This window comes from Antechinus flavipes, chromosome 1 (genome assembly GCF_016432865.1).
Source record: "Antechinus flavipes isolate AdamAnt ecotype Samford, QLD, Australia chromosome 1, AdamAnt_v2, whole genome shotgun sequence".
Classification (NCBI taxonomy): domain Eukaryota; kingdom Metazoa; phylum Chordata; class Mammalia; order Dasyuromorphia; family Dasyuridae; genus Antechinus; species Antechinus flavipes.
This window is the reverse complement of record NC_067398.1, coordinates 664,886,736-664,904,038: the sequence shown is the minus strand read 5'-3', so window position 1 is coordinate 664,904,038 and position 17,303 is coordinate 664,886,736. Positions and strand designations below refer to the sequence as shown.

At 33.3% G+C, this 17,303-nt stretch overlaps 1 protein-coding gene across 1 annotated transcript; it reads right to left on the bottom strand.

The window, feature by feature from the left end:
* Window positions 1-13,311: 13,311 nt before the first annotated feature.
* On the bottom strand, window positions 13,312-14,292 carry LOC127548277 (olfactory receptor 7G3-like). Its single transcript, XM_051975611.1, has one exon. The coding sequence runs from the start codon at window positions 14,290-14,292 to the stop codon at window positions 13,312-13,314; it is 981 nt and encodes a 326-aa protein (XP_051831571.1).
* Between the last annotated feature and the right edge of the window lie 3,011 nt (window positions 14,293-17,303).

Below are 17,303 nucleotides of genomic sequence, written 5' to 3'. Positions count from 1 at the left end.
TTTTTTTTTTTTTTTTTTTTTGCTGAGGCAATTGGGATTACACAGCTAGGAAGTATTAAGTGTCTGGACAAGATTTAAACTCAGGTTCTCTTGACTCCAGGACTTGCTCTATCCACTACAACACCTAGCTGCCCTTGCCAATTAGTTCTTATAGAACAATAATATCCCATAATATTCATATACCATAACTTATTCAGCCATTCAGCAACTGATGGGCATCCACTCAGTTTCCAGTTTCTTGCTACTACAAAGAGGGCTGCCACAAATGTTTTTGCACATTTGGGTCATTTTCCCTCCTTTAAGATCTCTGGGATATAAGCCCGGTAGTTACACTGCTAGATCAAAGGGTATACACAGTTTGATAACTTTTTGAACATAGTTCCAAATTGCTCCCCAGAATGGCTGAATCTGTTCACAACTCCACCAACAATATATCAGTGTCCCAGTTTTCCCACAACTCCTTCAACATTCATCATTATCTTTTCCTGTCATCTTAGCCAATCTGAGAAATGTGTAGTGGTATCTCAGAGTTGTCTTAATTTGCATTTCTCTGATTGATAGTGATTTAGAGCACCTTTTTATATCACTAGAAATAGTTTCAATTTCTTCATCTGAAAATTGTCTTCATATCCTTTGATCATTGATCCATTGGAGAATGGCTTGAATTCTTATAAATTTGAGTCAATTATCTATGTATTTAAGAAATGAGGCCTTTATCAGAACCCTTAAATTTAAAAAAATGTTCCCAATTTATTGTTTCCCTTCTAATCTTGTCTGCATTAGTTTTGTTTGCACAAAAACTTTTTAACTTAACATAACCAAAATTATCTTTGGTCACAAATTCCCTCCTTCTCCAGAGGTAAACTATCCTACATTCTTCTAATTTACTTATAATATCATTCTTTATGTCTAAATCATGAATCAATTTTGACCTTATTTTAGTATATGGTGTTAGGTGCAGGTCAATGCCTAGTTTCTGCCATACTATTTTCCAATTTCCCCAGCAGTTTTTGTCAAATAGTTCTTATCCCTAAAGCTGGGGTCTTTGGGTTTGTCAAACACTAGATTGCTATAGTTATTGACTATTTTGTCCTTTGAATCTAACCTATTCCAATGATTGACTGCTCTATTTGTTATTCAGTACCAAATGATTTTGATTACTGCAGCTTTATAATATAGAATTAGTTCTGGGACATCTAAGTCACCTTCATTGGCATTTTAAAAAATTAATTCCCTTGAAATTTTTTAGCTTTTGTTGTTCCACAAAATGAAGTTTGTTACTATTTTTTCTTATCTATAAAATAATGTCTTGGGAATTTGATTGGGATGTCACTAATAAATAGATTACTTTTAGGTAGTATTGTCATTTTTATTATATTCGCTCACCTACCCATGAGCACTTGATATTTTTTCCAACTCATTAGATCTGACTTTATTTGTGTGGAAAGTGTTTTGTTGTTGTGTTCATCTAGTTCCTGACTTCCCCTTGGCACATAGATTCCCAAATATTTTATACTATTGACAGTTATTTTGAATGGGATCTCTCTTTGTACCTCTTGCTGCTTGACTTTGTTGATAATATATAAAAATGCTGATGATGTGGATTTATTTTGTATCTTGCAACTTTGCTAAAGTTGTGAATTGTTTCTAGTAGTCTTTAGTTGATTTTCTAGGGTTCTCTAAGAATACCATCATATCAGCGCAAAAAGTGATAATTTGGTTTCCTCATTACCTACTTCAATTCCTTTAATCTCTTTTTCTTCTCTTATGGCCAAAACTAACATTTCTAATACAGTATTGAATAGTAATGGTGATAGTGGTCAACCTTGTTTCACCTTGGTGATAGTGGGCAATCTTATTGGGAATGGTTCTAGTTTGTCTCCATTACATATGATACTTGCTGATGGTTTTAAATAGATGTTACTGATCATATTAAGGAAAAGTCCATTTACTCCTATACTCTCTTGTGTTTTTAATAGGAATGGGTATTAAATTTTATCAAATGGTTTTTCTGCATCTATTGAGACAATCATGATTTTTGTTAGTTTGTCTATTGATATAGTCAATTATTCTAATAGTTTTCCTAATATTGTACCAGCCCTGCATTCCTCATATAAATCCTACTTGGTCATTGTTTATTATCCTGGGGATGACTTTCTGTAATCTCTTTGCTAATATTTTATTTAAGATTTTTGCATCAATATTCATTGAGGAAATTGGTCTATAATTTTCTTTCTCTGTTTTCACCCTATCTGGTTTAGGTATCAACAACATGTCTGTGTCATAAAAGGAATTTGGTGGGTGTCCTTATTTTCCTATTTTTTTCAAATAATTTGCATAATATTGGAATCAGTTGCTCTTTAAATGTTTGGTAGGATTCACATGTAAATCCATCTGCTTCTGGAGATTTTTTCTTAGGGACTTCATTGATAACTTGTTCTATTTCTTTTTCTATAGTGGGACTATTTTAAATAATTTATTTCCTCTTCTGTTAACCCAGGCAATCTATTTTTTGTAGATATTCCTACATTTCACTTAAATTATTAAATTTTTGACACATAGTTTGGCAAAATAACTCCTAATTATTGCTCTAATTTTCTCTTCATTGATGGAAAGTTTTCCCTTTTCATTTTTGAGACTAACAATTTGATTTCCTTCTTTCCTTTTTCTAATCAAATTAACTAAAGGCTTATGTATTTTGCTGTTGTTTTCATAAAATCAACTCTTAATTTTATTTATTAATTCAATAGTTTTATTACTTTCAATTATATTGACCTCCCCTTTTATTTTCAGAATTTCAAATTTGGCATTTAATTGAGGGTTTTTAATTTGCTCTTTTTCTAGATTTTTTTAGTTGTAAACCCAATTCATTGATTTTCTCTTTATCTATTTTCTGCAAGGAAACATCTAGAGATTTTCCTAATAACTGCTTTGGCTGCATCCCACAAATTTTGGTATGTTGTCTTATTATTGTCATTATCTTGGATGAAATTATTGATTGTGTCTATGATTTGCTGATCCACCCATTCATTTTTTAGGATTAGATTATTTAGTTTCCAATTAAATTTTAGTCTATTTCCCCATAATCTTTGATTGCATGTGATTTTTATTGCATCATGATCTGAAAAAAATGCATGTACCATTTCTGCCTTTCTGCATTTGATTTTGAGGTTTTTATGGCCTAACATATGGTCAATTTTTCTATAGGTTCCATGAAACTGTGAGAAAAACATAAACTCCTTTCTGTCTCTATTCAATTTTCTCCAAAGATCTATCATTCTTAACTTTTCTAACGGTCTATTTACCTCCTTAACTTCTTTCTTATTTATTTTGTGATTTGATTTCTCTAGTTCTGAGAGAGCAAGGTTGAGATCTCCCACTAGTATAGTTTTGATGTCTGCTTCTTCTTGCACCTCTGTTACTTTCTTCTCTAGGAATTTGAATGCTATATCACTTGAGAATATATGTTTAATATTGATATTGCTTCATTATCTATGGTACCCTTTAGCAAGATACAGTTTACTTCCCTATCTCTTTTAATTAGATATATCTTTGCTTTTACTTGATCTAAGATTAGGATCACTATCTCAATTTTTTTTTACTTCATCTGAAGTATAATAAATTCTGATCCAGCCCTTTATCTTTACTTGATGTATATCACTCTGTTTTAAATGTGTTTCATGTAAACAACATATTGTAGGATTCTAGCTTTTAATCCAGTCTGTTATCTGCTTCTGTTTTATGGGAGAATTCATCCCATTCACACTCACAGTTAAAATAACTAATTTTGTATTTTTTGCCATCTTAGTTACCCTAAATTTTGATTTTCTTTTTCCTTTGTCCCTTTCCTCTTCCCCAGTATTTTGCTTCTGAACACCACCTTCCTCAAATAGTCATCCTCTTTAAAGTTCCTGCTTGGGGCTTTATAGAAAATGTTCAGCTTTGCAAGAGAATCTGGAGAAGTCATCCCACTCATTTAAAGACAGAGTGGATAAAGAAATCAAATCATTGAAAAATAGAATTAGTGAAATGGAAACAGAAAATAGCTCTCTAAAAAATAAAATTGGCGAAATGGAAAAAAAATCCATAGAACAAAACAACTTACTTAAAAACTCAGTTGGACAATTAGAAAAAGATATAAAAAAATTGAGTGAAGAAAATACTTCATTGAAAATCAGAATCGAACAAATGGAATTGAATGACTCGAGGAGACAAGAAGAATCAGTCAAGCAAAACCCAAAAAATCAAACAATGGAAAAAAATGTGAAATACCTTCTTGGGAAAACAACAGACCTGGAAAATAGATCTAGGAGAGACAATCTGAGAATTATTGCACTCCTGGAAAAATATGATGAAAAAGAGAAGCTGGACACTATTTTCCAGGAAATTATCAAAGAGAACTGCCCAGAAGTCATAGAAACACAGGGTAAAATAAACATTGAAAGAATTCATCGATCACCTACTGAAAGGGATCCTGAAATCAAAACACCAAGAAATATAGTGGCCAAATGCCAGAACCCTCAGATGAAGGAAAAAATACTGCAAACAGCTAGAAAATCCCAATTCAAATATAGAGGAGCCACAATAAGGATTACCCAGGATCTAGCAGCATCCCCATTAAAAGATAGAAGGGCCTGGAATATGATATTCCAAAAGACTAAGGAACTAAGTATGCAGCCAAAAATAACTTACCCAGCCAGAATGAACATTTTTTTTTCCAGAAATGAAGATGGACATTCAATGAAATAAGTGAATTTCACCTATTTTTGATGAAAAAACCAGAACTTCTCAAAAAGTTTGATCTACAAATATAGAACTCAAGAGAAACCTAAAAAGGTAAAAAGAAATCTTGGGAACTATATTTCTGCTATAAACATATATAAAGAATACATGTATACCTTGTTCTAGAAACTAGAGGTGGAAAGAAAATTGTACCAGAAAAAGGGTAAAGTGGGGATACTACATCTCAGGAAGAGGCAAAGGAAACCTATTATATCTGAGAGAAAGAATGGAGGGGGATGAATATAGTGTGTATCGTACTGCCATCAGAATTGGCTTAAAGATAAAAATTTTAGACATATTCGATTTATGGTGAAATTTCTCCCAACTCATTGAAAAGTGGGAAGGGAAAAGTGAAAAGGGAAGGAACAAGCTAAGTGGAAGGGAATAAAGAAACTGTGAGGAAAAGGAGTAAGATGGGGGAAGAACTCTAAGGCTCGGGGAGGGATACTAAAAAGGGAGGGCTATGAGAAGCAAGTGGTGCTCACAAGTTTAATACTGGGTACGGGGGTAAAGGGGAAGGAAGGGAGAATAGCATAAACGGGTTAACAAGATGGCAAGTAACACAGAATTGGTCATTTTAACCATAAATGTGAATGGGGTAAATTCCCCCATAAAGAGGAAGTGGTTAGCAGAATGGATTAAAAGCCAAAATCCTAAAATATGTTGTTTACAAGAAACACACCTGAAGCAGGGAGATACATACAGAGTAAAGCTAAAAGGTTGGAGCAGAATCTACTATGCTTCAGTTGAAGTAAAAAAAGCAGGAGTAGCCATCCTGATCTCAGATCAAGCAAAAGCAAAAATTGATCTAATTAAAAGAGATAAGGAAGGGCACTATATCTTGCTAAAGGATAGCATAGATAATGAAGCAATATCAATATTAAACATATATGCACCAAGTAGTGTAGCATCTAAATTCTTAAAAGAGAAATTATGAGAACTGCAAGAAGAAATAGACAGCAAAACTATAATAATGGGAGATCTCAACCTTGCACTCTCAGAATTCGATACTACAAAATACAAACTACAAAATAAATAAGAAAGAAGTCAGAGGTAAATAGAATACTAGAAAAGTTAGATATGATAGATCTCTGGAGAAAATGAAATGGAGACAGAAAGGAGTACACTTTCTTTACAGCAGTTCATGGAACCTATACAAAAACTGACCATATATTAGGACATTAAAACCTCAAACTCAAATGCAGTAAGGCAGAAATAGTAAATGCATCCTTTTCAGACCATGATGCAATGAAAATTACATTAAACAAAAAGCCAGGGAAAAACAGACCAAAAAATAATTGGAAACTAAATAATCTTATACTAAAGAATGATTGGGTGAAACAGCAAATCATAGACATAATTAATAACTTCACCCAAGAAAATGACAATAATGAGACATCATACCAAAATGTGTGGTATGCAGCCAGAGTAGTAATAAGGGGAAATTTCATATCTCTAGAGGCCTACTTGCATAAAATAGAGAAAGAGAAGGTCAATGAATTGGCCTTGCAACTAAAAATGCTAGAAAAGGAACAAATTAAAAACCAGCAGTCAAACACTAAACTTGAAATTCTAAAAATAAAAGGAGTGATCAATAAAATTGAAACTAAAAAAACTATTGAATTACTAAATAAAACTAAGAGTTGGTTCTATGAAAAAACCTACAAAATAGAGAAACTCTTAATAAATCTGATTAAAAAAAGGAAAGAGGCAAATCAAATTGTTAGTCTTAAAAATGAAAAGGGAGAACTCGCCACTAATGAAGAGGAAATTAGAGCAATAATTAGGAGTTACTTTGCCCAACTTTATGCCAATAAATTTGACAACTTAAATGAAATGGAAGAATACCTTCAAAAATATAGCTTGCCCGGATTAATAGAGGAAGAAGTAAATATCCTAAACAGTCTCATCTTAGAAAAAGAAATAGAACAAGCTTTTAACCAACTCCCTAAGAAAAAACCCCCAGGACCATATGGCTTTATATGTGAATTCTACCAAACATTTAAAGAACAATTAACTCCAATGCTAAATAAACTATTTGAAAAAAATAGGGATTGAAGGAGTCCTACTAAATTACTTTTATGACACAGACATGCTACTGATACCTAAACCAGGTAGATTGAAAACAGAGAAAGAAAATTATAGACCAATCTCCCTAATGAATATTGATGCTAAAATCTTAAATAAAATATTAGCAAAAAGATTACAGAAAATCATCCCCAGGATAATACACTATGACCAAGTAGGATTTATACCAGGGATGCAGGGCTGGTTCAATATTAGGAAAACTATTAGCATAATTGACTATATTAATAACCCAATTAACAAAAACCATATGATCATCTCAATAGATGTAGAAAAAGCATTTGATAAAATCCAACATCCATTCCTGATAAAAACACTTGAGAGGATAGGAATAAATGAACTTTTCCTTAAAATCGTCAGGAGCATATATTTTAAACCTTCAGTAAGCATCAAATGCAATAGGGAAAAACTGGAACCTTTCCCAGTAAGATCTGGAGTGAAGCAAGGTTGCCCACTATCACCATTATTATTCAATATTGTATTAGAAACACTAGCCTCTGCAATAAGAGTCGAGAAAGAGATTAAAGGAATTAGAGTAGGCAATGAGGAAACCAAACTCTCACTCTTTGCAGATGATATGATGGTATACCTAGAGAACCCCAGAGCTTTTACTAAAAAGCTATTAGAAATAATTCATAATTTTAGCAAAGTAGCAGGATACAAAATAAATCCCCATAAATCCTCAGCATTTTTATACACCACCAACAAAATCCAACAGCAATAGATACAAAGAGAAATTCCATTCAAAATAACTGTTGATAGCATAAAATATTTGGGAATCTACCTACCAAAGGAAAGTCAGGAACTATTTGAGCAAAATTACAAAAAAGTTTCCACACAAATAAAGTCAGACTTAAATAATTGGAAAAATATTAAGTGCTCTTGGATAGGCTGAGCGAATATAATAAAGATGACAATACTCCCTAAATTAATCCATTTATTTAGTGCTATACCAATCAGACTTCCAAGAAAATATTTTAATGATCTAGAAAAAATAACAACAAAATTCATATGGAACAATAAAAAGTTGAGAATCTCAAGGGAATTAATGAAAAAAAAATCAAATGAAGGTGGCCTAGCTGTACCTGATCTAAAATGATATTATAAAGCAGCAGTCACCAAAACCATTTGGTATTGGCTAAGAAATAGATTAGTAGATCAGTGGAAAAGGTTAGGTTCACAAGAAAGAATATTCAACTATAGCAATCTAGTGTTTGACAAACCCAAAGATTCTAACTTTTGGGATAAGAATTCATTATTTGATAAAAACTGCTGGGATAACTGGAAATTAGTATGGCAGAAATTAGGCAAGGACCCACACTTAACACCATATACCAAGGTAAGATCAAAATGGGTCCATGATTTAGGCATAAAGAACGAGATTATAAATAAATTAGAAGAACATAGGATAGTTTATCTCTCAGACTTGTGGGAGGAAGAAATTTGTGACCAAAGATGAACTAGAGACCATTACTGATCACAAAATAGAAAATTTTGATCACATCAAATTAAAAAGCCTTTGTACAAACAAAACTAATACAAACAAGATTAGAAGGGAAGCAACAAACTGGCAAAACATCTTTACATTTAAAGGTTCTGATAAAGGCCTCCTTTCCTTTTAGATTGCCTTCTCCCTTATGACACTTACTGAGCATCCATCAAGAAGCCACATTTTCCTGCACTTGCTTCTGTCATAGATTATTGTCATCAGGAAAGAAAACATTAGCTATGCCCTCAAGAAAGAGTAGAGACTTGACCTCAGGCATGAGCAATGATGTCTCAAGGAGGCACAAATAGACTATTTTCCATCCTAGAATTGATGGATTCTCTGGGGGCAGTGTCAGGCAAGGAAATATTTATGGTTTCTAGTGACTTTGCTCAATGTCACACAAGTGGAAAAGCCAGATTTTGAACTCAAACCCTCAAATTCAAAATCCAGTTTCTTTTCCAGAGTGAAAAAGGAGAGAATGGAGGTCAGAGCTTGAGGAGAATGGTAACGTTATACAGCAGATATCTTGTGGAATCCTAGATAAAGTTACACATTCATTCTAATTCAGAGTAAAAAAACAACATATTTATGCCCTTTACAATCAGAACTCCAGGGTTGGTGGAATAGTTTGGGATTGCTGAAGGCAAATATATGTAGGACCTAGAAATATAGATGCTGGGTGCAATTGGCAGGATATGTTCACATCTAAATAAGGAAATTGAGAAACAAGAAAATGATCAGGTAAAAGTAATCGGGGAATTGAGTAGATTCAACATCATATTTCAAAAGAAATGATTAATGGAGGAATTGATATTTTTCCCAGATTAAAAAAGTAGAAAAGACCACATGGTTGCCTTACATTTTAAATATTTTTACCCACATGAAGAATCTGACTTTACCAAATCAAAGTAAATCAGAGTGGGAAAGGAAAACAACTTTATCTAATTCATCTTAAAACCGAGAAAGTGTTTCTGAAAGGGGAAAATCTCCTGAATGGTTCTTCTACCTCTTGAAAAATAAATTATTAGCCAGGTAAAATAATATTGGTTGTTCTTTTCTCAGGAAATAAAAGGCTCAATCAGAAGTGCAAAATAAATGAAGTATGTCCTTACTAATATACCTTACTCCTCTACTGTGGTCTATTTTCTTAAACTCATCTAATTCATCTTTCTGTTCAGTTGGCCTTTAGTGCATATAATGACATAATTCCTTGAATGTATGTGCCCATTGATCTTTATGACAATGATCTTTATTATGCTTCTTCATTCTGACCATTGGATTTCCTTACTCAAGTATCCTTGGTGATACCTCATCCCACATTTTACATATATTTTTTCTTTTATATAGACTATATATTTTCAAAGCCATGGAATCTGCATTAACAAGTCTCATGAAGTCATAGTAGGTCAAATTTGCCTCCTTTTATTAGTATCTTAATTTATATGGTTTGTTGGTCTTTGTGCATTTTTGAATTGACATCTAATAAAATGAGTTTTCCTCTTTTTAAAAAAATGTATATTTTATTTTATTATTTTACAAATTAAATAATTTTGAAACATTCTATTTAAAGATTTGAGTTTTAAATTCACTATTGTTCTTTTTCCTCTTTCCACTCCTTGGGCCAGTGAATAATTTTGATATATTTTATGTATGTACAATCACAGTCTTATTCTTTCTTAAGATTGTGAATTTCTTTATATTTCAGTTACTATTCTTCCTATATTGTGACAAATGTTTATCCTATCTGTGTGGATAGTCTTTCACTTCTTTTTGATTTTCCTGGAATGTAGAAATTGATTCAGGAGATTTAGGCTAATGAAGATTTCTTTTCACAACTAAAGCAGTCAGCCCAACAATGGGAACGAACAGTTTAAAAGGTAAAATGTTCCCTGTAAATGAAAGAGCTCAAGCCAAAAATGAATGATCCACCTTTTTTCAGGAATATTTTAGATCTAGAGATGATTATTTCCTGATTTAAGAAGTTGAAGAAGAAACTCTCTTCTGTGCTTTTGTGATTCATGAGAGAGATAGAGGGTCAAAATTAAGTCACTTCATATCAAGCATTCTTAAAATGCCTACAATGTGTCAAGTACTGGATTATGTATTTGTGTCAAAAACCAAATATGAAATATTCTCTATACTCTAAGAGCATATATTCCATTGTGGAGTGAAAATTAAAGTTGTTCATGGATAAGCAATCATGAAGGGTGTGCAGTAAATTTGGTAGATGTGAAAGTAATACTAACAACAGTAGAAATTGATCATTCTTATTTCAATTAGCACTCAAATTTAGTGATGAATAGAGCTATGTAATCCTAGAGACAAAGGTGAATATGGGTTATCTTCTGTTCCTTGCATGGGAAATTGTTGGAATCTTTACAAACTGCTAACTCATTAGAGTTGATAGATTATTGATATGATCTTACAAGAAGATGTTTTGGGCCAGAACCTGAAACAAGGTACTAAGTAGAACTAATTAGTACAATGCTTGTGTTTACACCTTTACTCATCGGAGTTCACAAGTATGGGAGATTATATTATGGGAGATTGTAACTTTGTGAATTCACACCTCCCTTGGAGCTCTTAGGGCCAGAGAGCACTATGGGAAAAAACCCATAATCCCTCTCTCTCGTATCCCACAATTCCTCTCTCTCGTATAAAAGAAACAGATAGAGGCTCTTGGACAGATTTCAGCAGAATTACACCAGAAGCCCTCTCTCCAAGGCAAGAGAGAATATTTTCCACTTGGCTGCTGGTGGCAGAAGGAGAGTTTTCAGAGGAAGAAGCTACAAATCGAGAGTTCAGTGGAAGACTGAGAAGGCTCTCCCAGAGGCACAACCAGATTCATCTTCATCTCACACCACTGTGGTGTCTGGGCTCCTGCACTTCCCCCACTGAGACCAAGCTGGTCTGAAAGACTCACCAGAAAGCTGCCGAGCCCCAAGTGAAGGAAACAAGAGATTCATTCCATCTTTGTGCTGGCTGGAGGCTGAAGAAAGCAAAGGACAATCTGCAAGAGTTCTTGGAATCAAGCAGAGAGATAGACCTCAACTAACCAGGCTATTTTGAAAGGAGAAAATAAACGTTTGTATTTTTACCAGCTGGCTGCATTTGGGTGATTATTACTTTCAACTGCAACTAAGACGGCCTCCAAGAAAAACCTTCCCCCGAGAAACCTACCCTCTCCCCCAGAGAGAACCATCTCATCTTATTATCATTACAAAAAAGAACAAGAACCCAACAGGAAATAGCTTGTGTAATGAATGGCTCATGATTAGGAAGTGATGGGAACATTGTTAGAAGTAGATGAATTTGACTGGAATATAGAGTATGTTGGCACATTGACACAAAATGAGCTAAGGAACACATGTTGGAATTAGATTCTGAAGTGTTTTAAAAGTCTTAGGAAATTAAATTTTATCATTAATATAATAGGGAGCCAATAAATCATCTTAAATAAACTTGTGACATGACCAAACAAGTGATTGAATATAATAAAAACTAGATTATCATGAAAGCAAATGGCCTTTTCACAGATATAGACATTCAACATCTCACTGGCATATGGAGTTGATCTTAGCTTTCCAAAGACTATGTCATTAGAGGTACAGTTTTTACAGGTTCCACTAAAGAAAAGTCTTCACTGATAGTATCAGGCAAAGCACAAAACCTGATCTCTGGAACAGGCAACGCACTTATCTGGAGAGTATGCTGGCCACCATGTGATGATTTTGTTTTTACTTAGCAATTCATATTGGTCATCAGTTTAGTGAAAAAGATGATAGCACCTAGACCCCCAATGATGAAATCCCATTTCATTTTCCCCTAATTTCTTTCTTCCATTCCTCTAGGTTTATATTTTTTCATAGTTTGCAAATACTTTCATATAATATATTTAATTTGATGTATAAAAAACAATTTTAGGTAGTAAGGTTTTCAAATTCTCATTTCAGAAATAAAAAAAACATTGAGAAAGATATTAAGTAACTTGGCTAAGAACACATAGTTCATAAGTCGTGAGTTGAGAACTAAAATCCTGCCTCTGTGAATTGATATCCAGTATTTTTTTGAAGTAGAAAATATCCTGGGAAAAAGCAATGTGTTCAACCTGATGACTTTGGGGTAGAAACTTCAGGAATAAAGGCCATAAAGGGAAAGATCAAGGTTATTTTTAATAAATAAGAGAAGAGGCAACCAGTATAATAGGTGCTCTGAGATTCATAAATCAACTTTTATTAAGAACCTGATCATTGTGCTAAGTGTTGGGGCTACAAAATGAGGCAAAATACAATTCTTGACTTCAAGAATTTCACAATCTAATGGAGAAGGTAACATACAAAGAAATATATACAAACAACTGACATATGAATAATAATGCTTAATATATTAATAAATAATAATAAATTAATAATGATTTGTAGATGGTTAACAAAGGAAAGAGACTAGAATTAGTAGGGGTTAAAAGAGGTTGCCAGTGAATGATGAGATTTCTTGAAAAAAACTTGTTACTTAAAAAAAAAAGAGCAAAAAAGGCTTGTAGGCAACATGGAGCAGAGAGAGCATTACAAACATGGAGAACAACCTGAAAAAATGCCCAGAACAAAGAAATGGAATTTATTGTGCATGGAATAGCAAAAAAGCCAGTAACACTGGATCCAAGAGTATGTGGTAAGGAATAAAATATTAGAAAACTAGAAATGAAAAATGAGGCTTCATTATGAAGGGATTTGAATAATAAATGAAGGATTTTGTATTTAATACTAAAGACAACTGGGAGCCATTGGTATTTAGTGGAATAAGTGTGACAGAATGAAATCTAAGCTTTAGGAAAATTACTCTAATGGCTAAAGAAAGAATAGATTTGAATGAGAGAAATGAAGAATTCAACTTTCTATCTCCCAGTGTTTTTCCCAGAAGTACCAGTGTTTCATTCCAAAGACAAGGAGCCATTCCCATCACTGAGAAGAGGCTGTTTTGCTAATGAGTTTCCTAAGGGCATTTTTTATGTCTTTATTCCTTAGTGTATAGATGAAGGGATTCAACATGGGGGTGACAACAGCATACATTGCTGAGGCAACTGTGGTCTTCCAGGAAGAGTGAGTAGCTGAGGAACTCAAATACACTCCAAACCCTGTGCCATAGAATAAAGAAACAACAGAGAGGTGAGATCCACAAGTTGAAAAGGCTTTATACTTACCCTGAGCAGATGGGAATTTTAAAATGGAAGAACAGATCTGCGTATAAGAGAATAGAATTCCTGTGAGGGGTAGAATACCCAGCAGTCCAGCCACAATATATATCAAGATATAATTGATAAAGGTGTCAGAACAAGAGAGTTTCAAAACCTCAGCAAGATCACAAAAGAAGTGTGACATTTCATGGTCTTTACAGAAGGAGAGCCTTGTTACCATCAGACTATGAAGAAGGGAATCTAGGAGGCTTATTATCCAGGAAAGGAATACCAGCAAGCTACACAACCTAGGATTCATGATAGCTGTGTAATGTAGAGGATGACAGATAGCCACAAAACGATCATAGGCCATTGCAGTGAGGAGGAAATTGTCCAAACCAGCAAAAACTATAAAGAAGTACATCTGGACAAGACAGTTTGTATAGGGGATGGCCTTGTTTTTGGTCAAGATGCTCACCAACATATTGGGTACTGTGGTAGATACCACACAGAGATCCACAAAGGATAAATTGGAAAGGAAGAAGTACATAGGAGTGTGAAGGTGAGAATCAGAGCCAATGGCCAACATTATGAGCAGGTTTCCAACCACTGCGACCAAGTATATGCCCAAGAACAGGCCAAAGAGAGGCCCTTGATGCTCTGGTTTCTCAGAAAATCGCAGGAGAATGAATTCAGTGAATTGTGTTTGGTTTCCTGGTACTATGGGGTCGACTTTTCTGCTGGGAAAGAGAAGTGAGAAGAACATGGCATGAAAATACATTTATTTTTGTATCTGAAATGAAAAAACAGCAAACTCTGACTAATTATTTCTAGTTTCTTTCCCTTTCTCTGCAATTTATTGCCTTTCTGCTCTTAAACAAGTCACAATTTCTACACACAACATAAGAGAAATGATGTGAACCTAAAAATCTCCACAGTTCTTTTTAGTTCATACAATCTTTGGAATATAAACAGCCACTTTTACAAAATGAACACCATCTCAAATCAGCTCTGAACATCAATGACCATTGTTCAGTGGAATAAAGAAATTAGTTGATCAACAGAAAAAGGATATGAACAAGCAAGTTTTCTGATGAAGATATCAAAAGAAATTGTAACCATAGGAAAACTATTTTATATATTATTGCTTATAGAAATGCAAAAACGCTGAGATATAACTTTATACCTATCAGATTGACTAAAGTCATTGAATAAGAAAGCAAAAAAATTAGAGTAGATGTAGAAAAAATGAAATATTAATTGACTATTGGTCAAACTATGAAGTGACTCCACCATTTTGAAAAGCATTTTGTAATTATGCCCAAGAACTTATTAAACAGTCTATATCCCCTTTGACCAAGCAATTCCATTATCAGGTCAGTTTGCAAAGAAAATTATGGAGAAAGCAAAACAACCTATATGTTCTAAAATTTTTATAGCAGATTATTAGGTATGACCAATATCTGGGGAATAGCTGAACAATTAATGCTACATGATCACCATCTAATATTATTGGGCTATAAGAAATAATATTGTCAATGATCTCAGAAAAACATGAATGAGAAAAATCAATAGGAAGTTGTATAAGTTAAGAGTAATAATGTTTTAAGAACAACTTTGAGCAACTAAGTTATTTTGTTTAAGTATTCACATTAATTACAAAGGATATATAAAGTAAGATTCTATCTGCATCTTGTGAAAGAACTGATAAATAGAAGCATGAATAGAATGAGTATATATAGGTATGTATGTGTAGGTATATATACTTATACATATATACACACATTCATACATATTTGGATCTAATGGTAGCTGTAAGATGCGGAAGTGAGAAAAAGAAGGAAAAAAGATGCATGGTGACTTGTTGCATATTAAAAGGAATAATGAGTTTTACTTAATAGATTTAAAATTTTATGTATAGTCAGCTTTTAAAAACTCTACTATATTATGAAAATGCTTGTTTGTTTCTTAAGTTCAGAATAAAATAAATTTAATTTTTTAAACAAGATATAAAATGTACTTAAACATAAAAAAAGGAAGAGATGCTGTGAGCAGGGCATGTCCACTTCTATATCCAATAGCTAAGGGAGAGAATGGGGAAGTTGTATGACAAAAAGTTTTGGGCTGTTTGTTTTTTAACTGGAATCATAAAATCAACATAGAAATGGAAAAGATCTCATGGGATACATAATATAAAAGTGTACTCACAAAAATTCCACTTTCTCTTATACCTGGCAAGTGGGCATCACACCTTTCATTGAAAATCTCCATGAAGAAGAAACTCCCCTTTTCCTGAGGGAGCCTCTGAGTTTGTTTTTGCTGTCCTTTCTATTCAATCCTAATATGCCTGTTTTCAAAGTTTATCTAATGCTCTGAGTCCTTGTAGAACAAATCCCATTTCTTTCCCATATAACATCTCTTAAAATATGTGAAGCCATTCAGTGTATATTGCATGTTTTATCTCCTTTGGGCCAAGTAACTCTAGTCCTTTAGCAAATTTAAATCGGCCCTTCAACATAATGATTGCTCTTCCTTTCATACTGTCAATATTTTCAATATCCTTTATAAATCATGGTATCCAGAACTAAACAGAAATTTCATATGAAATCTTAAAAGAACGACAAGATGATCACTTCCTTATAGAAAACTATAACTATTTTATGCAGTTTAAGCTTGTTTTTATTATTAGCTACTTTGTGTTACATGTCATTATTAACTCATAGTAATTTAACTGTCTACTAGAAATTCTTACATCAATTTTTTAACAGAATTACAGTCATATAAAAGGGAGTTTCTTTTTTCCCTTTTTAATATACTATAGCTACATATAGTTGGTTGTAGATGCATCAGTCTTCCAGTATTTTGAGAATCTGTGTTGCTAAGACTCCCCTGAGATAGTCAAAGACTATATATGAAAGGGCATTTCACTGAGAATCTGCTCCATCAATCTTAAAAGGATTATGGGAGCACCAGACAATAACACCTTCCAGTTCTGGCTCATATTTGCAATCCCTCTAAACTCTGATGTTCTTTATTCTAAAGCTGATCCTCATTGCTCTTGTGCTTTAAATTTCTTTTCCATGATGTATGTGACTTTGAAAAGGAAAAAAGACTATAATATGTGGCCTTGGCTAATAATACTGTAGATTAAAGAAAGATTGAGGATTAAATGGGAGTATTCTGTCTAGAAAGGTGTTTCTAAGAGGATAGAGTCAATTCTCCACCTAAGCCTTGAGAGTTGAGTTAATTTCAAACAAGGACAGGACTATCTTGTATATTCTTTATATTAACAAGAAAAGTCAAGGACAATCTAAGTAAATGAGACAGACTATCTAAAAAATAATCCCTCTGAGAATTCTAATAGAACCTCAGAATTGAAATGGACACCAGATTCCACTTAGTGGAATAATAGACCTAAATAAGATTTTTCAAAACATGGACCATGGAAAATGTAATATGGCTATGAATGGTATATATCAAGCTCTGCCTACATTGTTAGGAAGCGGAACTTTATTAAACATTTACTATGAACCATTACATTAAATTCCCAATCCCTATATTTTTGCCTGCCTACATATTTTTTTTTAATTTCCTTCACAGGCTAATTGTATAATATTTCCGAGTCCGATTCTTTTTGTACAGCAAAATAATGGTTTGGACATCTAAACTTATTTTGTGTTTAATGTATACTTTAAAATATTTAACACGTACTGGTCATCCTACCATCTAGGGGAGAGGGTGGGGAGAAGTGGGGAAAATTAGAACAAAAGTTTTGGC

Coding starts and splice junctions, on each gene's coding strand:
- LOC127548277 (XM_051975611.1), bottom strand. CDS start 14,292: ATGTTCTTCTCACTTCTCTTTCCCAGCAGAAAAGTCGACCCCATAGTA.